The 24,702-nt window shown below is 35.2% G+C and overlaps 1 protein-coding gene across 1 annotated transcript in view; it reads left to right on the forward strand.

Annotated features, from left to right (window-relative positions):
• Nucleotides 1-24,702, forward strand: part of LOC145671015 (uncharacterized) — a 691,049-nt gene that overhangs the window by 424,450 nt on the left and 241,897 nt on the right. The window contains exon 3 of the mRNA XM_081739659.1: nt 10,449-10,536. Within this exon, the coding sequence (XP_081595785.1) occupies nt 10,449-10,536 (88 nt within the window). The remainder of the gene's footprint in view (nt 1-10,448; nt 10,537-24,702) is intronic.

The raw sequence follows: 24,702 nt of genomic DNA on the forward strand, positions 1-24,702 counted from the left end.
GTATACGATAGAGGAACATTGCACTCCCTAAGATAAAAAAAAAAAAAAAAAAATACTTTATACAAGTCCCACCTTTTATTTTCTGATGTGTTAATTTCTTGGAATATTCTTCACATAAAATACAGAATGGTCATCTTCATGTCAGTGGATCTGAAAAGGTAGGGATACGCGTGACGTCACGCCGTTTCCCATGAATATCTTTATCTATTTTAATTTTTTAGGAAGGGGGAACGCCATAGATATTTTTGGAAGTTGTCAAAGATAAGCATTCCCCCGTTCCTCCTCCCTGGTATAACATATGAAGATGGATTGAAGAAGAGGTCGTTGAAACCTCGAATATTGTAAAAGACCCTCATGGCTATAACAAACGAATATTGTAAAAGACCCTCATGGCTATATATTTAGCGTACTCGCCTTAAAGCGGGAGACCCGGACTCGATTCCCTGCAGGAGCTCATGTGATTCAAATACCATATAAAGCTGTAAGTACACGTCTCATATAGCTTCGCTACTCAAATCCAATCCAGTATTGTAAAAGAGTGCTATAATAATAACATAAAAATATATCGTAATAACCATCTATCTATGAGGTCTTAATAAGTACCAGTATATCCTTAAGAAAATTCTTGCTAAGGACTTAAGTAGACGCGAAATATACTCTCCGATCCCTATACGTCTTGAGGAATACCTTGTGTATTTTACAGTATCGGTTTCTATCGGATAACCTTTCTCGAGTCTGCTATATGGCGAAAGTGTTAGAAAAGAAAAAGAGGCGAATAGAAGAAGAAAAAAGTTTTATGAAAGTAACAGTGAAAAAAAAAAAGGGAAAGGGATCTTTGGAAAAGACTGAAGACGAAGTTTAGGTCATCCAGAAAAGTTTCTTTCAGCTAATCAACGTCTTACTATCCTTTCAACTTCACAAGAAATTCTGCCGAGGAAGGGATGAAAGACTATATAACTGGAGAGACGTGCTCCATGAGAAGAAAAAAAGTCCCATCTGCTTAACATGCTACTCAGAATGTGGCTGTTCTAAAGGAAAAGTTTTCTCCGCAAAGTTAAGTCCACTATGGACGAAATGTCGAGGCTAAAAGAATTCTTCAGACAAGTTCCTATTTTTAAATTATCGTTACAGTTGGAGAGTGTTTCTCCCTTTTGATAAGATTTCCCGCAGAGAAATTCAGATACTTCTCACAGAATCCTGAAACTGAACTGACCTATACGAAAGTTTCGACACACATGCCATTTTAATGAGCTTTCCAAAAATTTTCTAATACTGGTTTTGCCCATGAGACGAGACGAGACGAGCCAAGAAATAACACTTTCTCATCTCGTGTTGTTAATTTGGTAGAAGACTCGTCCCGTCTCGTCTCGACTTGCTTCTTGAAAAGTTTTTGTCGTCTCGTCTCGAAATTGTTCATGTCTCGTCTCGTAAATCTCTCATTAAAATCTACTCCCTGATTGGTTTCTTAATTTCAGCTAGAAGTTATCAGAATCCTTACGTGTCACGAGAGGTCCAAGCAGAGATGCGCACCCTAATTAATTTTTGCCCTCAAGAGGTCCGCCCTCACCCTCACTCACCCTCAATTTGGCAGATGAGGATGAGGGTGGCTGAGCGTGAGTGTGAGGGAGTCGACTGAGGGTAACTGAAGGTGACGGTGAGGCAGTCAATTGAGGGTGAGGGTGGCTGACTGTTAGGGAGTCGATTGAGTGTAAGGATGGCTGAGGATGAGAGAGTCGATTGAGGGTGAGGGTGCCTGAGGGTGAGTTTGAGGGAGTCGATTGAGGGTGAGGGTGAGTGAGGGTATGTAAAAATGCCCAATTCTGGGTCCACGAAGGGTTTGATATAACTACAATTACACCATATTTATTATTGTATTATATTCAGTAATGACTTGCGTATCTTTAAATGTCGATAAATGCAATTTATTGCGTTCGTACAATCTCTTTACCAATTTATAGTTTTTATACTATGAGACGTAACAACCAACGAATTTTTGAGGATTAAGACTTAAGAGCCCTAGTAGGAAGAAAGTTTTCGGCTAGTTGGCGCGTGCTTGGCTTTTGGCTTTCTACGCTTGCATTTGAAACGCATCCTTTCATACAAACTGTCTTTTATTGTACGTGCAAGCGATGTTTTAGACCCTGTGCAGAACGTCATAGCATCACTGGCCGTTGATTGGCTATTGACTTGACTTGACTTGTAAAACATTTGCGTTAAGCTTAAATGGAACACTGAATGCAAGGTTGCTCCCACGTAACTTCGTTACTGGAATCTAGCTTGCGGCATGCTTGCACGTTTTCCAATCAAGCTGGATGCTAGCTTTGCTGACTTGCAATTCAAGCTTACAGCAAGCTGTTTGCAAGTTGTCTCTGCTACTAGAGAGAACTAGTGTTGCTCACAAGACTCTTGAAATTGCTAAACCCGGTTCGATTCGCATCTCAAAATCGAGACTAGAATTGTCATTTTTCTCCTCTTATTTCGAATTCAAAAATGTACTTCTCGTCTCGTTTCCAAAACAAGAATCAAACGAGACATCTCTCGTCTTGTTCGCAACATTGGAAAACACCAATACATCGCTGCCTATTAAGAAATTTGTAGCCTTTTAAGACCCATTAATATTAATATTATTATTTTGGAAATAAAAGGTCCTCTAAGGAAAGGTAAAAACTATGTTAAAGAGAATCCTAAGTTATAACATTCATATTTTTTTTTAAAAAAAATAATGCTCTTATACAACGCAGTGAAAAGCAGAAAATACTTTATGTGATCTAAATTGAAGAAATGAGACAGGTTAAAAGCATTGGCCCTCTTCCTAAGATTGAGGACTAAATAAAATAAGAAATGGGACTAAGACTAAAAGCATTAGGCACTCTTCCTAAGATTGAGGGCTAAATAAAATGAAGAAATGGGACTAAGACTAAAAGCATTAGGCACTCTTCCTAAGATTGAGACCTATATAAAATGAAGAAATGGGACTAAGACTAAAAGCATTAGGCACTCTTCCTAAGATTGAGGGCTAAATAAAATGAAGAAATGGGACTAAGACTAAAAGCATTAGGCACTCTTCCTAAGATTGAGAGTTATATAAAATGAAGAAATGGGACTAAGACTAAAAGCATTAGGCACTCTTCCTAAGATTGAGGGCTAAATAAAATAAAGAAATGGGACTAAGACTAAAAGCATTAGGCACTCTTCCTAAGATTGAGGGCTAAATAAAATGAAGAAATGGGACTAAGACTAAAAGCATTAGGCACTCTTCCTAAGATTGAGGGCTAAATAAAATGAAGAAATGAGACTAAGCCTAAAAGCATTACGCACTCTTCCTAAGACTCAAGGCTAAATAAAATGAAGAAATGGGACTAAGCCTAAAAGCATTAGACACTCTTCCTAAGACTGAGGACTAAAGAAAATGAAGAAATGGGACTAAGACTAAAAGCATTAGGCACTCTTCTTAAGATTTAGGGCTAAATAAAATGAAGAAATGGGATTAAGGCTAAAAGCATTAGGCACTCTTCCTAAGATTGAGGGCTAAATGAAATGAAGAAATGGGGCTCAAACTAAAAGCATTAGGCACTCTTCCTAAGATTGAGGGCTAAATGAAATGAAGAAAAGGGACTAAGACTAAAAGCATTGGGCACTCTTCCTAAGATTGAGGGCTAAATAAAATGAAGAAATGGAACTAAGACTAAAAGCATTAGACACTCTTCCTAAGATTTAGGGCTAAATAAAATGAAGAAATGGGACTAAGACTAAAAGCATTAGGCACTCTTCCTAAGATTGAGAACTGAATAAAATGAAGAAATGGGACTAAGACTAAAAACATTGGTCTCTCTTTCTAAGGATAAAGAATAAAGTTTTTTCTAGATGTCAGGGAAGTTGTTAGCTATTATACATTTCTTCATTTTATCCGAAGAAAAAAATGTTTTTCTTTTTTACTGCATTTTATAAAAGATTTTTAGACAATTTCTGAAGGTCATTATTTTTTTTAGGTAGGTTTTAGTATTGAATGTTTTGAGATTCATTCTGTTCTTGATTGAACTTTTGGTACCCTACAATATAGGGTCTAATTATATTATTTAGAAAAGAAACGCTGATTATCTATTTTACTATCTTATGATTTGATAAAGGAAATCCTTTCTCTAATTGCATTGTGAAAGACAATAGTCCCGAACTTCTTCGTTAGAGTTGCCACAGAAAAAAAAACTTGAATCAGCGCTGCCATTTATTAAAGTAGTGCTAAATTAATTGACGTTGCCTACCCATACACGCAATATAAATACATTTGCAGCAATTTAATTAAATTTAGAGTAAAACCAAGAGCCACGACGTAATAATCGAGTTTATGCGTCTGCACAAAATTTCAGAACTAGTTACTACCTAAGCGAGTGAAATATAAGTTGCAAAATTTGACTTTCACAAAGAAACAAACAGGAAAATAGTAATCCAATTAAAGCTATATAGTAAGATAAGGATTGTAAAATAAAGAAATCGGATCGATATAAACGTCCACGACATATACGCTGAAACAGCAATATGATAACATTTACTCAAAGTACCACCGGTGTGCAAATGGGTACAATATGAATATATATTCAATCTGTACCACGAGACTTGATGTGTTAAATGGCTACCATTCCCAGAGGTAAATCACAAGCAGCAAAAGATGGATTGCCAAAGCCACCAAAACCAATTTCCGCTTAGAGGAAAGAGCATCAACTCAGTTATCCCTCTTCACGAAGCCAAAAAGTTTAGCAATTGAGGTAAGAATCTGCCTTATTCAAGGAAAGTAATCCTGGCTCATCAGACATGGAAACGAAAACCATATTATCACATTTCGTCATTACAGTCACCTCATAAATCTTTATATATATATATATATTATCACAAACATAACCTATTACTACGAAAATCTTCACGTGCAACCTGATCGTATCTTTATTCATTTCTTCTGCAGTACTATTATATACGGAATATTCTAATAAAGAAACATGCACGTAGCTACAAAACTACTTATCAAGCATTCATTTTCCTAAGTTTAAAAATCCATTAGCACGCAAGAAGAAGCGACCTCCATGACCTAAATGACTGATTCAAGTTAATAGTTGTTTATTGCCATGATCGGAATCAATCCGAGATATAGAGACAATAGAAAATGTTTGAAGATTTCCAGTTCGGGGGATGCCTTACACCCATAAAAGGAATCGAGATTGACCATTTAAATTTACAATTGTTTATATTAGGGCACTAGAAAATATTGTTTATTTTCAGATAGTTTAAATCTGTCTGGTCGCAGTGTTTCCTGCAAAAAAATTAATTCCCAATTTTAGGCGAAAAATTAGGAAAATTTACCTTTTTCCCCTCTATAATTTTTCCTTCTTGCTCGCTACATTGTAACAAACGCACCACTATCTGAAAGCCTCTGCTTTGACCTACAGGACGAACCATAAGAAGTTTTAATAGGATAATTAGAGAAGCTGTAGCTTCACCATATCTGTTGATTTCTGCTTCTAAGATGTAAAAAGTGTCAAAATTTCATGTGTATGATGATAGAGAATTTTTTCTCTTTCTCTCTTTGTATGGCATCCAGCGACTTCAGATTTTCACTGTACTTTGTCAACACACAAAAAAATTTTAGGTGACTTGAGCCGATGTGTCAACAGTGTTGGTAGCTACAAAAAAAAATCTTGAATTTCGATTAGGGAATTTTTGTAAATTTTCACCCCTACATTTCCCTCCCGTTGGCAACACTGCAACGTAATTTACACCAAAAATAGACACACCCCTCTTCTGAAAAACAAGGCCTTAACCGTATCAATCGGGTAAATGGTTTCTGAGCAATAAGTCACTAACTGAAAATGTAGGAGAATGCCAAAAACTAACCTGGGTCCGAAAGGGTTAACACAGTGTCCTACCGTTGAATATAATTAATAGTTGTAATTCTGTTAAGTGAAATAAACATTCCTATGAATCCCAATAAACATATACGTGACCAACCACTGTACCCATGTATGTTGTTCTTGGAATACAATTTCTTATTTATTTATTGAAACAGAATAGCTACAAGGTTATATAAATTACAGTACTCATATTTCATATATTCTCAATTTTTCTTTTAAATGTTGTAAGGCAGTCACTATACATATCCTTATTATTTATTATTTTTATGAGTATTGTAGGTTGTAATCATCCTCCACATTGCTGACTTACTAATCATATTCGCCCTTGCTGTTGCACAATAAAACAAGTTACAGTTTTCTATACGTTTTCTTTCTTCAATTTGGTGTGTTCATTTGAAAGCTCCTAAGAACTTCAGAAGAGCATTTAACTCTTTAATGGGAACATGCTCTTCAACACCTCACTCTTGTTACAAAGGCTGCATCCTTTTCTCTTCTTATTTTAATAGCTGTGTTCATTTCTAAGCCATCGAACTGGAAATCTTTGATCATCATGTATCGGACTTTTCTATTTCTCAACATTCATCCCCTATTTAGCCTTAAGGTGCATCAAATTAACATTCAGAATCACTATGTTGGTTAGTGTTATGCTCTATTATCGCAAGCTTTTATTATTATTATTATTATTATTATTATTATTATTATTATTATTATTATTATTATTATTATTATTATTATTACCATTTCGCTCCACACCAGTATCATTATTTAATTACATTCTAGCTGAAATAGCTGTTCTTCGTATGGTAAGAATAAGATTATTGTATAAAAAGAAGTGAAAGATCTGAAAGTTATGCAACCTGTATGACTGAGAGAACGATTGGGTAGCCTATTTCATAAGCACTATCGTTCCACTGTTTAATTTTTCATATAAATTTTTGATCCTCTTAATTCACCTCAATCCTCCTTTGAGTTGAGAAATATCTTGATGTATTATTAGATCTGGTGAAGATTATCTCTGTGCAAAATTTAGTAGTTCTAGGTGATTCCTTTCAATGAGAAAATTTATAAAGGTAACCAAGAAAGTTCTGTCACTTTTCGTGGAGATCTGTGTTCCATTGGCCTTCACACCGTGAATTGAATGCGAATGGAGATAAGGTGAAGGTCAGTTGTTGCTGTGGGTATATCCAATATACTATCTGGTTGTGGCAGTTCAGTTACACCGTGAACTTGAGTAAGGACAGAGTGAACATGGGATCTCTACAGAGCGTCATAAGGGCGTGTATGCTGTACGAGTTCAAACTGGGGTCAAACACCGCTGTTGCGGGCAGGAAGATATGCCAGGTCTTTGGCGAGGGTGTCGTGATTAAGCTGACAGTGCAGCGGTGGTTTAACAAGTTTAAGAACGGTGACGAAACACTCGAAGACGTGCCACGTGCCGGAAGACCAATACATGTATAAAGTAAAGATCTTCAGACAGCAATTGAGGCGAACAGTGGTCGGACGTGCAAAACTGGAACCACAATTCAGTGGAGTGGAGAAATCATTCGGCAGCACCTCCATCAACTTGGGAAATACTATAAGTTGGGTTGATAGTTCTCATATGATTTGACTCTGGGCCAGAAGGCAATGCGTTTCTTTGCTGTCTCGTCTGAGGAAGGAGCCATTTCTGGACTGGGTATTGGCATGTGATGAGAACTTTTACGAAGCTCCACGGCGCCGTTATCACTGGTTTGTATCCCAGAAACTGGCTCCTAAACAGCCGAAACCTACACTGCACCAGAAGAAGGTCCTCCTGTGTGTTTGTTGGATTGATCGCGACATCGTGCATCGGGAATTGCTACCAGCTGGTCAGAGCATCAATGCAACTGTGTACTGTCAGCAAGTGATCCGTGTTCAAGAAAAACTCAAAACTCTGGAGATAGCACTTCTGAATCGCAAAGGAGTCCTCCGTTACAGGATAATGCTATACACCTACACGAAGTTATGATGACCGGGGACACCATTCTACGCCTTCAATGGGAAACAGTATTTCATCCGCAATACTCCCCGGACATTACATCTTCCGATTATCACCTATTCTATTCCTTGGAAAATCACTTTAGAGGACGCCAATTCAAATCCCTAGTAGAGGTACAAAATGCACTTAATACCTTCTTCGCTTCACGGCCCACCAAGTTATATCGCGATAGAATCCATGGTCTTCCAGAATGTTGGCAGAAGATCGTCGATGCTGATGGGGAATATTTTTGATCTTCCAGGTACGTCTTAGGTGACATATCGATGTTCGAAGATGGTATTTGAAAAAGCGACATAACTTCTGTGGTTACCTTTATAGTAGCTCTAGATGATTCCTTTCTATACGAACATTTAATAGCTCTAGGTTACTCCCTTCTATGCAAAAATTTAATGTCTCTAGATGACATCTTTCTTTGTGAAAATTTAGTGTCTCTAGGTGACTTTTTCTATGCTAAAATTAATGTCTCTAGGTGACTCCTTTCTATGCGAAAATTTAGTAGCTGTAGGTGACTACTTTGTACCCAAAAAAATCTGTTCATAGACACACACTCACACATTATTGTATATATTATTATAGATTAATGTCTTATATTCTTAAACTGTTATGTGTTAAGAAACTTTTAGTGTATATAGATATTTTATTTTAATTAAACATGAATACATATATTGTTTTATTAATGTAGCCTATACATATTTTATTTAGATTAACATGTTACTGAAGTCAAAAAGTATGTCCATTGAGAAAGTTCTTTGGAAAACTTTATTATTTTGTTACAAATTAATTCTTAAATCGAACACTGTTCCCGCCAAGTGAACTTTGTGGTGAACAAACACCGTGTGCGTGGGTTTCCTCGGGGTTCTCCCGTTTCCTCCCACTTTCTTCATTCCACCATTTCTTTCATTTCTCATAATCACCGTCTCCTTTAGCCTCACCGGTATAACTGTGGGACGTAAAACTCAAAGATTTCATTTCATTTCATTTTTTTCTTAATTCTAAAAATCAAGAAATAGAACCCCACACTATAAGAATATGACAAATGCTCCTGAAATATGGAATTTACCTACCATTGAGCAGTGTTTCATACATCAGGTTTACTCTGGAGTTCGTACAAAGAAATCACTTATACGTATTGCGTGTCTTAGAACAAATATATACTTCTTGTATTATATACAGGACTAACGTATTTGACAAGCGACTTTACACTCTTTATAGTACAGATTTACTTTAGGGATGCAAGAACAAAATAACCTCTCTCTCTCCCTCTCCCTCTCCACTTAATAAGATATGTTAATCACTTGTCTTCAATTAGGTTAGTTTAGCTTTGGTAAGTTTAGATCAACTCTTTTACAATAATTTTAGACCAGATGCACTGTAAAAAAAACATAGGTAAATTAACAAGAAACCTTGGCAATCTGTTTGCCAAAATATCTATGTAAATAAATTTACACCTATAAAGTAAAATTATTAATATAAAATTGTATAAAATTACATTTTGGTAAATAAAAATATATTTCCTTGTGAATTTACTGTAAATTTATAAAAACAACAGCAAAATTTTGTAATGTAAACTAAGGAAATGTATATGAACTTACATAATAAAGGGTAAATGATTTTATATTGATATTTGTTAATTTAAACTACAGATTTTTTTCCAGTGTGTCTTTGTTTTAACATTTTTAAAATAACTATATTTATAATCATACAGCTTAAAAATAAAATTTAACCAAAGAACACACTTACTATTACTAATTTGTGTTTCAGTTTGTATATCATTGCCTTCGTCACTAACTAATCACGTGCGATGTTTCGGATGAAGGCAAAGATATATATTTCCGAAATTGAAACACAGCAATAAGTGTAATTACAAGTGTTTACTTTGGCTAGATTTTGTTTTGATTTAAGTTGTACATAGATCCAAGGCTAGAATGGCAACAGCCAGCCATTTTCTTCACGGATGCATAAACTTCATCTGCACCTAAATTTAGCTCTAAAAATTATAAGATCGCTACTCAAATACTACTTTCTAAGGCAATGGGGGTTTATATTTCCATCAAATAACACCGTATTGAAAGAAACTATATTTTACTTGTATATGTAGGGTGGTTCAAAAGTCATTGTCTCCTAGGAGAGAAAAAAATTATGATACTTACAATAAGGAGATATGTATTTATTGCTAAAGAAAGGTAAGAGAACCACGACCTACCATAAATATTCGATATTTTCTCATCCTAATATTTTAATTTTATTGCTTAGAACTACATCTGCAGTTTCTCTGAGGTAAAACTGACATTTGATCCATTCCATAGTAAATCTTTACATATATATCGAGATTTAAGAGTGTTGTAACTGGAAATTTGTTGTTTTTCATTGCAATTTCATCTATTGTAACAAATTTGAAAATTATCAATATTTGGCAGGAGTAAAGTTAACCTGCACCCAGTAATTATTGTCATTCAGTCTGCAATAATATGTGATAGTGTAATACCTTAAAATACGAGTTAATAATAATGTTTCTTCTTCTTTTGTTTTTCTAGAATTTTCTGATGTGGAAGTGGTTATGCTAGCATGCATTGCGACGGTGCTCCCACTCTTCTGCTCATTGGTAGCTGCGTTTGGAATTAGGTACGTAAATGTTAATTTTTCAGTCACAGATCCCAAGCTGTTGTTTATGGAGTACCAAGCGATAGTTGAAGATTATCTATTAAATTAACAATCTTTTCCTTTATTGATTACTGAAGAATTTCTATCCTGAAAAGTGCTCCCATTAATCACTCTGATGCATCATTCCATACATGCCCAACTGAAATTCAAACCTTTAATATACTACAACGCAACGAAAGTGATATCGAGGACATTGTTGGCTACAGTCGTAACTAATTGCATTGTCTGCTACTGGCAGTAGTTAATTGTATCATTGGCTAATTCTATCAAACTCACGTGCTTGGAATGATTTGATTCATGCTTGTTTTCAGTAGTTCGTGCTACTCGAACTGCTTTGAGTGGAGGCGCCACAGTCTCCACTCACGTGATTTAGTTTCAGCGGGAAGAGCAGCTGAAACCTCTTATAATACGTCCTTACTCTATGAGTGCTTCGCATCTGAAAAAAGTTTGGGAACCGTTGATATACAATATATTCTTTTGAAACTTATAAATTAATCAGGAAATAAAATTATTAAACTAACGAGAAATGCTGTGATAGCGATACAAATTACTAGGTAAAATTTTAGAGAATGGACCACTTAACCAAGATGAATTAGAAATGAATCGTTCAGAAAATTATGAAATTATTACAAGTTGTATCATAACATTCTTGAAATACTGTATTCACTGAATACCTTCGCAGTTGATTTGGTCGGAGATTGCACGAAATATTGCACGACAGTGACATATATATATATATATATATATATATATATATATATATATTAATGTAGTGACACCTATTCTAGAAAGATCCACTGTAGACCCAATCTGCTGAAGCCACTTATTCAAGTTGTATATTGATTGTCAAGATGGAAGTACAATGTTCAGAAAACACTGCACGTATAACTTAGAGATGCAAGGGCTCGAAAAAAAACGGCTTTCTTGAAAAAAAAACTCGGTTTTTTCTGCTTCGCTTTTTTGCTTGGGAAATTTTGGGCTTTTTTCAAAATTCTGCTTTAAATTGATAAAACAGATTTTGTTTCGCTTCTCTATAACACAAAAAGTCATTTAATTAGTGGTTGATGCCGATAATAATATAAAATCTCGAAAATAAACCATGAATTTCGAAAAGATATTTCAAACAATTTTACTTTTCAACATATTTACATTAGAATTCCAAAGGATTAACCAATGCATATAATAAGATTTTTTAACCTCCTATATACAAAAGTAAGCAGGGCTGGGAAGAACCATGGTTGTTTTTGAAAATGCCAAAAACTCGTTTTTTGGGGGGGAGTTTAAACTAGGCTTTTTTGGGCTTAAACCAGGCTTTTTTGGGTTTAGATATTTTGCTTTATGTATTTATATTACATATTGACAGAAATAAGTTTCTTTCGCCTTGGTGTTATTATGCAACAACGCGGTTATGCTGGAAGAGGTCACGTAAGCTTACAGAAGTCCGGTCAGTAATTTTCTTAAATTTGGAAACTTCCGCCCTAGTCATCGGGAAAATCCCGTCATTACTCTAAATGTAAAACAATAACGGAAAAATCCTGTTATTGCTTTGCATGTAAAATTTAAAGGTCAACGTATCATAATCAGTACGTTAAAATTGAGGTATTAAATTACAAATTTAGTATGTACATATCATTGAAAGTTCAATCCAAGCTAATGTTGGAAGCTACGTAGGCAATCGATAAATTATGCCAATTTCTATCTAGCCTATATATTTAAGCAACCTTGGCTTCTTTATAAAACAACAGGCATTCAGGCATGCAGAAATATACAATTTGGTTTTGTTTCGTATGTTCAGGCTTAACATCCTTACGTAATACCGAGGTTATCAAGGAGAAGACTTTCGCCTAAAGTTACATCTGAACCTCTACTTTGTTTACGCATGAAAGAAGGGTTGTGGTTCAACGAGAATTGAATATGGGACACCTTGATCAAAAGGTGAAAAGGAAATAAAACTAATGCAGATGGTTTGATGTGTGAAAACGTTACCATGAAGTTCACACGATTCGCATTTTTCCTTCTTTTTATTTATTTATTTTTTTATTTTTTTGTTTAAACCAGTTGTTTATTAAAAAAAACAGCTGGTGTAAACCAGCCAACCCTAAAAGTAAATACTTCTTTAAATAAAATACACAAATAACTAGCAAAATTCTATGTAGTAAATTTACTTCAAAATATTGCATACCCTCTTTTTGGAACAAAATAAAATTACAATAAAACATAAGAGAAATACTCAGATTTATATAATACACTTACAGGCTGCACATCTAGAGCTTTTGTTCTGTATATTCTTGAAATTCTATAGTTTTGTATGACCACCATCACGGTGTACTCAGTCCTCAAGTTTTCTGAACTTTAACAAGAGGGATTCAACATATGAAGGGTGTGAGGCAAGAACATGGTAACCCACACCTTTACTATTTTAAGAAATTAGAGATTTTCTGCTGCACAATTCATTTTGAAAGTCGGAAAGCATATTTTTTACATAAGACTATACATGAAGGACTAAACGAAGCGGTATGCGTTGCTGTCTATCTGCTGCATGACTCAGCAATTGAAAATTTGTTGGTTACCATGTTCTTGGCTCACACCCTTCATATCAGGGTTGGCAAAAACCATTTACTCTATGTATTTATATTAGATATGGACAGAAATTTGCTTGTTTCGCCTTGTGTTATTATGCAACAACAAGGTTATGCTGGAAGGGGTCACACAAGGTAAAGCGGAATCAAAACCGTTTCTCGGCTTACATCCAAAGAAATTGTCCATTTGGACACGAAACCGGGACTAATTGGTCACAAATGCTATTGCCGACTCACTCACGAAGGATTCCTGATAAAAATACATTGTACTGATCTTTACATAGGCCTATTTGTTAATATAATTGTCAAGAGTCATTTCAGAAGGACAAAAAGATAAACAGTTACACAAGTAAAAACATTATACAGAATTATATACAAATCGGGAAACTCCCGCCTTAGCCATTGGGAAAGTCCTGCTATTACTTTAAATGTATTTGTATGTAAAATTTTAAGGTCAACGTATCATAATCACTACGCCAGAACTGAAGTATTAAATTACAAACTTGGTATGTAGATATCATTCAATAAAATAAAAACCAAGTCAAATTCAAGCTGATGTTGGAAGCTACGTAGACAGTTGATAAATTTTGCCAATTTCTATCAATATATTTAAGCAACCTTGGCTTATTTATAAAACAACAGGCATTCATTCAAGTAGAAATATATAATTTGGTTTCATTTCGTATGTTTAGGCTTAACATCCTTATGAAATACCAAGATTATCACGGAGAAGACTTTCGCTTAAAGGGACACCTCGAATCGCTACTTGGTTTACACTTGAAAGATGAGTTGTGGTTCGACAGAGAATTGAACACGGGACCCCTTGATTAAAAGGTGAAAAGTAGATAAACGTAATGCGGATGGTATGATATGTCAAACAATCACCATGAAATTCACACGATTTAAAGCATTTTTCGTTCTTTTTTTTTTTTTTTTGTTTAATCCAGTTTCTTTTTTTTTAAACAGCCGGTTTAAACCACCTTGGTTTAAACCAGCCAACCCTGCTTCATATCATTACCGAACTCTCCCACCCCACCACCATCAAAAAAAGGACTACGGAATATATTTAATATAAAGACAACTGCACAACAAACATGACTGAGTGGAGCTTTTGCGCTTCCATCGGGAAGTTCGGGATTCAACCCAGCATTCGACCATTCTGACAAAGCTTTTCTTCATACCATCTGTGAAGTAGAAATAGTGCGTGTACTGTGAGTTGGCCGACTTCCTTTCTTATTGTTTTTAAATCGTTATTATTACTAGTTACCAGCAGTGACGGTTTTGAGAAGGTTAAAGGGGCGGTCTTTCGGACTGAAGCCTGTTCTCCAAAATTACGAAATGTCTAAAACAAACGAAATATCTATTAGTTATGCCTTTACTAATAAACTTTAAGTTCCCGTCAAATAAAAATTACGAATGTTTAAAAAAAACTAAACATTAGTAAGAAAAACCCCTCCCAAAATACTCTTCTAAATCCGCCACTGATTCTCAGTATAAGATGATCTTCAAGGTTGTATTCGGAAGATTATCGCTAAATATATAAACGAAACGAAATATTATGCCTGTACTCATAAACTTCAAGCTCCTCCCAAATAACATTAGGACATTTTAGAAAACGAAACAATCAGAGAAATCCCCCAAAGTACTTTTTTCAATCCGCTACTGATTATTTGTATAAATTAGTATTCAAGATTGTATCCGGAAAATTATTGCTAAATCGTTGCACAGCTACAGTATAACAGAAATGTGGAAGTACGGTTTGACTGATATATTGAAAAACGTACGCTTTGACGTATATATAGAGAAACATCAGTTTAACTTTTGCGCTAGAAGCTAGAGTACTAAGCTCTTAGAAATGAAACACGGATGAAAAACTATAATGATCTAGACAAGAAAAAAATGTCGATAACTCAAAAGTTAAATAGCCTCTGAAATTGCCCTCAAACACTACATTCTTTATGTTAGCTTTAATTCGTAAAACATGTGTTCGATCCATCTTGATGGTGAATTTCAGAGCGAAATATGGCATTCAGGTCATGGAATTCTTATCTAATTATACAATATACTATAAGAAAACTATTTAGATAGAAAAATCATGAAAATGAAAAAAGCCAAAATTTCCAAAATTCTTGTTTTTTTTCAAAAAAGCCGGCTTTTTATGTGAAAAAAACCATCGATTCAAAAAAGCCGGCTTTTTTGCATCTCTAGTATAACTAGATTAGATATTGGTAATTGTGGCCATTTAACCATTTCTTTTGGAGTACAAACATTTATCCTGTGATAATTTTATTCAATTTAAACTTAAATAGAAACGTATCGAAGTTTAACTATTTTAAAACTCTTAACATGTAAATAATATTTACGAACCACCTGTTATTCACGAACCACACTATAAGGCAGGGATGCAAATAAGCAACAAATTTACTGGCCCAAGAAAATAGCTACTAGCCCACATCTCACAATAGAAATCATTTACTTACCTTCGGCATTTTAATAGTGATATTAAAACTCGCCCAGACCGATGAACCACTCACCCCGGGCGAGTGAGCGAGTGGTTATTTGCATCTATGCTATAAGGTATTATTACCAGTGATGCCAACCTGAAATGTTATAAAATCCTATCTGAAGAAGAAGAAATTCCCATTTTGCTCTTGAATTTCCCACGCTATACAAATTAAATTACCTAAACTTTGAAAACATGAACAGTGAAATTTATATATATCTGTCATTATTTTTTATATATGAGTGAATTATCCAAATATTCCGATCGTCTACGTTTATCGAGCAGCTTATGATATTTTCCTTAATTAAAAGAGACAGTTGAAGATGCTGATTAAAAGTAAATATATTTTGTTGTGAGTTAAGTATTTCCATCACGCTTTCGTGCATTGATCTTGCAATGAATCTGGAAAAATTTGTTCTTCAGTCATTTCGTATGGAACATTTTGGAAGTTGGACCTGGACGTTTCTCGTTTTATTTTCTTTCGTTAATTCTCTTTCATTTCTCTCTCCTTTTTAAAATACCAGTGTACAATCAATGTTCTTTGGCACTTGATTTTCGAGATTCACAAGTCAGTACATCCGTCATTTTAATACTAATATGCATTTTAAAGTAACAAAATTTGACAGCATTAATTTCATGTTTATTGAAATGAAATGAAATGAAATCTTTGACTTTTACGTCCCACGGTTATGCCGGTTAGGCTAAAGGAGACGGTGATGATGAGAAATGAGTGAAATGGTGGAATGAAGAAAGTGGGAGGAAACGGGAGATCCCCGAGAAAACCCACGCACACGGTGTTTGTCCACCACAAAGTTCACTTGGCGGGGGCTGGGATCGAACCCGGGACCCCAAGCGCCAGAAGTGAACGCTCTACCACTGAGCCACCCTGCCCCCATATGTTTATTGAAGAAGCATTTGTCTGCTTGCCCATGGAATACTTAAATATATGAAAAATCCCATAAATTCTAGTATTTTTTACGAAAATTCCCTTTATCCCTTTTTGAGAAATCATTGTGAAAAATCCCACAATATGGAATTTTCCCCATGAGTTGGCATCACTGTTATTTACGTCAATCAGTTGCTACTATTCTAGTCAATTGAAAACTAAATTACTGCTAGAGTCAAGTCGTTTATGGCCCAAGTAGAACTGAATAAAAAAATAAATGGCTACTCATTTTTTCTGCACAATTGTGCGCTATAACGTACAGTGTATGATTGATTTCTAAATACAGTTATAATCTATAAACATGATAAATTTTAAATTCTGAATTTAGGATATTCAAGTATGAATTTTGTTTGTTTCTTAGGGCTTTAGTGCACTCCTATTCCAATCTATATGAAAAATAAAAGAAGTATAGTAATTTAACCAGTGATTTAGTCAAAAAAGAACATTTACCGAAACTTAGCTTTAAATTTAGCAGTCTTCATATGGACTCATACTGGATTTCAACATTGTGGGACAAATATTTTCCAGAGCGAAGTTCCGGTGTGTTCTGGACCATCAAGTACTCACACATGAAATTAATCCCGTCTTCTGTAGTAACTTACGGAGCACAGTGGTTTAGTGGCAAAGTGCTCCTCTCTGGTTCCATCCCAAGTCATGAGAGATTGAGGTGAATAAATTCGTGTCCATAGATTTTCTTCCATTATCTTCCACATTCTCATTCTACTAATTCTTTTATTATCATACTCTCCTTTAGCTTAAAGGACACAATTAAGGGACGTCAAATCAAAGATTACATTTAATTTATTTTGAGTAACTTGAAGGTGACATTAATGCCCAAGTCAGTTGATAGTACAAAGGGTAATCAAAAAATACTGTGAATGATTCTTTCAAGCAGCAACTGCTGTCGCTACACCCATTTGATGTAATTTGTCCGATAGCCTGATCCGTTAAGACAGGCAGCGCCAAAGTTTAACACGTTCTGATTTTTCAGTCAGCGTCCAGAGCCGCTAGAGTGAGATTATGTTTACCGTGTCTGTTGCGCATCATGGGTTTCGAACAACGCGTGAACAAAGTTGCAAAAAAGCGCCAAAGAGAAACTCATGAAATGTTAAAATTGGTGAATGGTGATAATGCTGTAACTCTGAAGACTGTTTACAAGTGATATGAGCGATTTAAAAGAGAAAATGAGTTGGTAGAAGACGAGCAACGTTCGGGTCGTCCATTAGCTCCAAAACAGAAGAAAATGTACAAAAACTTCGCTCAAACAGGCGAATAACTATTCGAAAGCTTACCAAAGAACTTAGCATCTCGTATAGGTCCATGCAAAGCATTTTAACTGATACTTTGCAACTGAGAAGAGTGAGTGTCAAATTCGTTTCCCACACCTCGCTTTTGATTCCCGAGTTTATGGCCGAAAAAAGTATTCCTGTCTGTCCACACCCACCGTATTTTTCGCATATAGTACCATGTGACTTCTGGTTCTTCCCAAAAATTAAAACCATGCTTAAAGAAAAACATTTAGACACCATTCCTGACCAGTGTCGGATTTAGATTTGATGAGGCCCTAAGCTATTGAAAGGGGCCCTTTATATGGTACTTGTACCGATTATGGCCCGGGTCCCTAATATGACCTACAGACAATATCTCTGCAGATTTACGTTGGTGCTACTAGATGACAATATGAACTATGTCCTCCTATGTCCTCTGAGCCGCTCAAATATGTTTACGCTTGTCATGAGGACATAGTTCATATTGTCATCTAGTAGCACCAATGTAAATCTGCAGAGATATGGTGGGTGGGCCATATTAGGAACCCGGGCCATAATCGGTACAAGTACCATACGTCAAGCTTTGTTTTTCAGCGACGAAATGTCGCCGTTTTTTAGGTTTGAATATGTGCTATATGTTAATATATGGACCTAAATTATATGTGCAAGATTAGAATGGATATCTAAATGCAAACAAGGGCCCATTACAAGAGGTCTGGGAAACGTGGGCTCCATTATAAGCGGGGATGGATAACAGGGACCTCATTCCAAGTGGGGCTGAGAAATAGAGCCCTATTACTTGCTTTATAAAACTCTAGCACATAACAATACAAAACATCATTGTTGTATGTAAGTTTTATTTTTTATTTTTTTTATTTTTTTTTTTTTTTTTGCTTTTTCTTGTTATTTGGAAATTACATTACAATCAGTTTTTTTTCTTTAAATTTTTTGGGCCCCCAAACGAGTGGAGCCCTAAGCTATAGTTTGTACAGCTTATACGTAAATCCGGCACTGTCCCTGACATTGAGAGAGCCACGACAGAACAGCTGATTCTTTTCCAAAAGAATCCTTCTAGAAATGCTTCCGGTCATGGATTCAACGTTGATATTACTAGCCAAGGACAATACTTTGAAGGAGATTGAATCGAATTCCATTCTTATTACTTTGTTTCTAATTAAATTATTCGCCGTATTTTTCGATCACACCTCGTAAATAATTGAGTTTTGAGCTTTTGTGTTTCGTGGCCTTATGGAACATCGAAGTTATGAAAGATTGTACATAGTATTAACGTGGGGTTCGACCCACACAACCGGGGCTCGAATCCAGTGTAGTTGACGGGTCCAAACCAGACCGCAGAATAGGTAGTTCCCCTCCACATTATCTCACCTACAAGACAGCTGGATTAGAAGACTTCATAGCGTAGTTTGAAAACCTAAAAGTTACAAAGTTAGAAAATCAAGTTGAAAACAAGTGATATTTTGTAAGACTTTTGATATTCTTTAAGAGGTCCCATCATGGCGAAACTAAAAAAAAATAAAAAATAAAAATAACTATGTGATGTCTTCAAACATATAAAAGATAATCGAAAAGTGGAACAAGAGCTCGCTAGACAATAGTATTTTACATAAGATACCGTTATCACAACTCACTTATTTGCTTTCGATTTCCAGCCATTTAGAAAATCTGCAAATTATTTTCGCGTTTCTAAATGGCTGCAAATGGAAAGCTACTAGGTCACCTTTGATAACGGTACCTCATGCAAAATAATATTGCCTAGGGCACTCTTGTTCCACATTTCGATTATCTTTTATCTATTTAAAGATATCACATAATTACTGTGAAATTAGCGGTATTTTAATTTCGGCCTCTTAAGTAAGCCTTCCAAACACTACTTTTCCTTATACACGTATTGGTTTAACTTTTGGACATGTGACAGTTCGCTGGAATAGACTTCTGTCAGTTTCAAAATTACTGCATTTCGAAACATTGTTCATTTTGTGTCTTCTTTTCGTCACCACCTTGCTCCTACTATTACAGACACCTATCGCTTCCTTCACATGTCCTTGTGCGTTAACCTTCAATTTTTACCCTAAATCCTTCACGTGCAAGAGTAGTAGGTTTTCCTTTTTTTTTCACTTCCTGCAATATCCTCGTGCTTTCATCCTGTGTTCTCGTCTTTACGGATCTGCTAACCAAGAAACTTTGGAGATTGTTTTTCTTTTCCCTCTCTCGCTCTTGTTTGTCTCCCTGATGAAGCTCATCTTGCGATAGCCTCATTCTTGAAGGCCTGTTCTCTTGTTACCATCTTCAACTTACATTCCTTCAGAAATCTCATTTCAGATGCATGAACCTTATTCCCAGGATGCTGCCTGTCTTCCACCGTTTCCTAGGGAAAAGCTAAAATATTAGGATACACTATGTTACTCTGTCCTACCTTCACATCAATATAAACTACATTGCTTAGCATGTGTGTGAGGGGCGGGGGGTAACAACGCATTATATATCTTTTCTCTTTTATGAACCTTGTTTAAATTCTTTAATAATAAATATAAAACAAATTATTATTTAGTTTTTGGAAATACTGATATCAATAAGTACAAAATTTATATTTCTTACCAATAAGCTACACGTTTAACCAAGCAAACAATCTGCATTAGGACTTACGAAATGCAACAGAAGCTACAACATTTCTTAGCGGGCATTGTAATTCTATAATCCTATAACAAATATTAGAACTGGAGCATTATTATTCTTAGCAGAAGTACAGATTAAAACATTTTACCAGATTGACTTGCGTTAATTTCTTTCTTTTTTTCTTCTTTCGGTTTTATCGTCTACACCAGAGTTTCTCAACCTGGCGGTCCCGACCCCTAGGGGGGGTCGCGAGTGGGCTTCATGGGGATCACGAAGATAAACGGACGATAAATGAACTGACCACATTTGGTTTTAATCCATTTGCTTTTAGGGAAGTTTCTGTATCCACTATATACATGAAATGGATTCTACTATTATAGAAATAGATGAATATCGTGAGATTTCCGCAATTAAAAATCCCACACAAGCTTATTACAAACCAGAAATTAAACAAGGGAGTCGCTGGCAAGAGGATGTGGTAAAATGGGGGTCGTGATAGGAATTAGGTTGAGAACCACTGATCTACACTAATTATAGGGTAAGTTCTGTAGAGATGGACCCCTTGGGAGAGATGAACCAGGGCCGTAATTCGTAAACTATCTAATAGAGTGCAGTGTGAATATTTGCGTATTGGTATGAGGGATGTATGTTTTTTCTGATTCAGTTCACAAATTTCTTCAGGAGATGAGATTTTTCATGTTAGATAGGTCAAAACTTTTTTCTTTCTTGTGTTTAAAACAACATTTCATGGAAAGCAATAGTCAACGTTCTTGATGTAGATTTCTCTAGTTTTGCTTTGAGAATGTTTTTGATTTGCGTGGCAAAGTTTTCAAATATACAGAAGAAGATTCAATGTACGGTAGAATAAAATCACTGGCACTCATTTTTCTTCTTAAAACATAAAACTTATACATATTCTTGCCATTTGTAAATGTTTATTTCCAGATCCCACTTCTAAAAAGGAAGTTCGTTTTAGAACCTAATAAGTAAATAAATTGGAATAGCTTTTTTTTTATTGAAATCTAATATTGATTAAACTAAGACATATCAGGCACGCAGCCAGGATTTCATAATAGGGGGGTCCGAGACATGAAATACTGTGGTTATCACACCAGAGTTCGATTATTCTAAACTATTTTACTGGTAACATATATTGGTTCGTTTAGTCAGGATTTCGTAATGAAGGGGGGGGGGAGTTTGACACGAAATAATATTGTTATCACACCAGAGGCTTGATCAATTTAAACTATTTTAATAGCAACATATTAGTTTGTTAAGACTAAAATTAGGACATGTTAGTAAGTATTTTAGTAACAAACTATGAAGAAATCTCGAATAAAAGAATATTTTTAAAAAAATCTTTGTTTTACGTCCCACGTTTATGCCGGTTAGGCTAAAGGAGACGGTGATGATGAGAGATGAGTGAAAGGGTGGAATGAAGAAAGTGGGAGGAAACAGACTAATCTAGAGAAAACCCACCAACACGGTGTTTGTCCACCACAAAGTCCACACGGCGCGAGTTGGTACCGAACTAGGGACCCCAAGCACCGGAAATGAACGCTCTACCACTGAGCCACCACGCGACCCAAGAAAAAGAGATTTAAAAAAAGATTTTACAATATCTACGTTCCTTCTGTTCATCCAAATATAACAATTTTCCTTTCATTATGACCTCAACTATTAAAAAGAAGTACGTATCCAATAATGTCTTGTAAAATATTTTATATCTGGGTTCCTTTCTCTGTTGAATCAAATGTTACTAGAACTTTCTTTCCACATAACTTTTTGTTTTTATTATTCCGTCAACTGCTGTCTGTTCCAAATGACAAGTTAAAGGAGCAGAAAACTGTTTCTCAAATAACATGTTTGATACTGCAGAGAAGTGATGATGAAGAATTATTTTTATTTTTAACGCTGATTCTTCCTATTTCTTGTTTCTTTTTGTTTTATCCTTCCTTAATTTTTTTTATTTCTGGTCTCGAAGGGGGGGGGGGTCCGGACCCACCCCTTGGCTACGTGCCTGGACATATATATATATATATATATATATATATATATATATATATATATATATATATATATATATATATGTCTTAGTTTAATCAATATTAGATTTCAATAAAAAAAGCTATTCCAATTTATTTACTTATTAGGTTCTTCACATTGTCCGTAACTTCCACAGTGCATGCTCCATCTAACCCGTAGTACTATGGGATAGATGACCCAGTCAGCCATTTTTTCAAGCTTAAATTTCGAGTAGAAATATACTTTTTTTAATCCTAAAAACCTTTAGTTATGGTTACAGAAAGTGCTTTCTTGGATTTCATGCACATAAAACATGTTCTACATGCACAATTATTCGAAAAAATAAATCAAAATATCTCAAATTTGAAGTCCTTTTTCTCGTTACCCCATGCACTGATATAGTAAATAATTATACTTGATCCAGTGTCCTCAAATTAGTGACAAACAAATGTAATTAGAAATATATAAATACGCGGAAACTTTTACCATTGATATACTAAGTGGTAGCTCAAAACATTCCCATTAGAGGACATTTTTCAGTTGACTTCATGGGTGGTCATATTTATAAAGATAAGTTAGATTGAATTAAGCATTTTCAAATCAGTACAAACAACGCAATCACAAATGTATCAAAACATATTCACATTTTGTCAAGGGCCTGAGCGTTGATACTTTTATGTGAAACTAGATCGAAAAGTAGAATCTCACTATTTTACAGTAAGATAAGGATTAAGCATTTCTTGATTATAACTGGTAAGGATTGACACCTACAATAAGTGAAAGTAAAATTAAAAATTATCTGTATTTCAACTTCTGTGAAATTGTTTTAGAGTTCCCCGTTTTTTTTCGACCGTTGGAAATAGTCTGTCCAGTTGCTGCACATTTCAAATACATGGAATTATATTATGTGAAATTTTCCAGCAGAGACTAAGCACACAGACTGCAACAACTGGAAGAGAAATCAAGTTGAGGAATATATGTATATATACGTTTCTCGATTGAACTAACTTTGTAACCAGAGAGCGAAAAGCAAAAAGGCACGAGCCTAATGGTTACCTCAAAGGTGGTGCATTAGTTCTTCTGTGAACCGAGATGGCAAACGCGCAGCGAGAAAGTGAATGTGATGTGCAAGGCATACGTACGGAAAATTTCAACTACCTTTTCCGGAACCAAGAGAGAAAGGGAGATTTCTGTCTCATGAGGATACATGGTTAATTTATCATGAAGTTTGGCCACAGTCGCCCCCTCACATATCTCCTCTCCCACGCAAAAGAACAAAAACTTAGTTTTCAAGTTCAGTGGTGGAGAAATATATTTTCTCTCCAAGTAAAATGAAATTTTGCCACGATTTGCTAAAGTTACAGCGGCGCTTATCAAAGAATAAAGTCTAGTAAAAATTATCTTAATACACGATATAAATCGAAGAATTAAAAAAGAAGAAAAGCTCACTTAACTAAAGCATTTCTCGGCTGAATTAATCTTAAATTTAGATATAATGTGTAGGAGAAAGGATGAAGACAAGGTGTAAGATAGTAAAGTAATTTCTCAAAGTAAAATTATGAACTAAGCAATTTTAATAAAGATAAGTATAAAACTCTCGTGTTTCGAGCCGAATCCGTATTAAAAGAGATATCATCTTCAGTAACATTTATGTTGTGTATTAGCAGCCGAATTCATTTTAAAAATATACAGGGTGTTTCTGACAGTCAAATAAGACGAAAAGTATAGACCAACCTGGGAGCACAAATGATTCCTTTCGGAGTTATAGGTTGCCGAAAACGTGAAAAAAATGGACTTTAAAGGTCCATAGTTCCAAAATTATGGGACCTACCATAGTCGGGTCAAGACTTCACTTAGGAACTAATATGTGCGCCATCTAAAAATACATGTTTCAGAATACTAAGGTGCTCATGTAACAATTTTTATAGAGGAAGTTTGACTATGGGCATCTAATTTGAAGTACTCACAAACTACCTCTGTATAAATTGTTGTTTAAGTACCGCAGGATTTTAAAACTTTGATATTTGGATAGGTCACATACTAGTTGCTAGGTGAAGTCTCGACCCAACTACAGTAGGTCTCATAGTTTTGAAGCTATTCACCTTTAAAGTTCATTTTTTTCATGTTTTCTGTAGCCTGTAACTCCGAAAGGAAGCATTTGTGCACCCAGGT

The sequence above is a fragment of the Thermobia domestica genome, chromosome 15, assembly GCF_964235325.1.
Source record: "Thermobia domestica chromosome 15, izTheDome1.hap1.1, whole genome shotgun sequence".
NCBI classification, from domain to species: Eukaryota; Metazoa; Arthropoda; class Insecta; order Zygentoma; family Lepismatidae; genus Thermobia; species Thermobia domestica.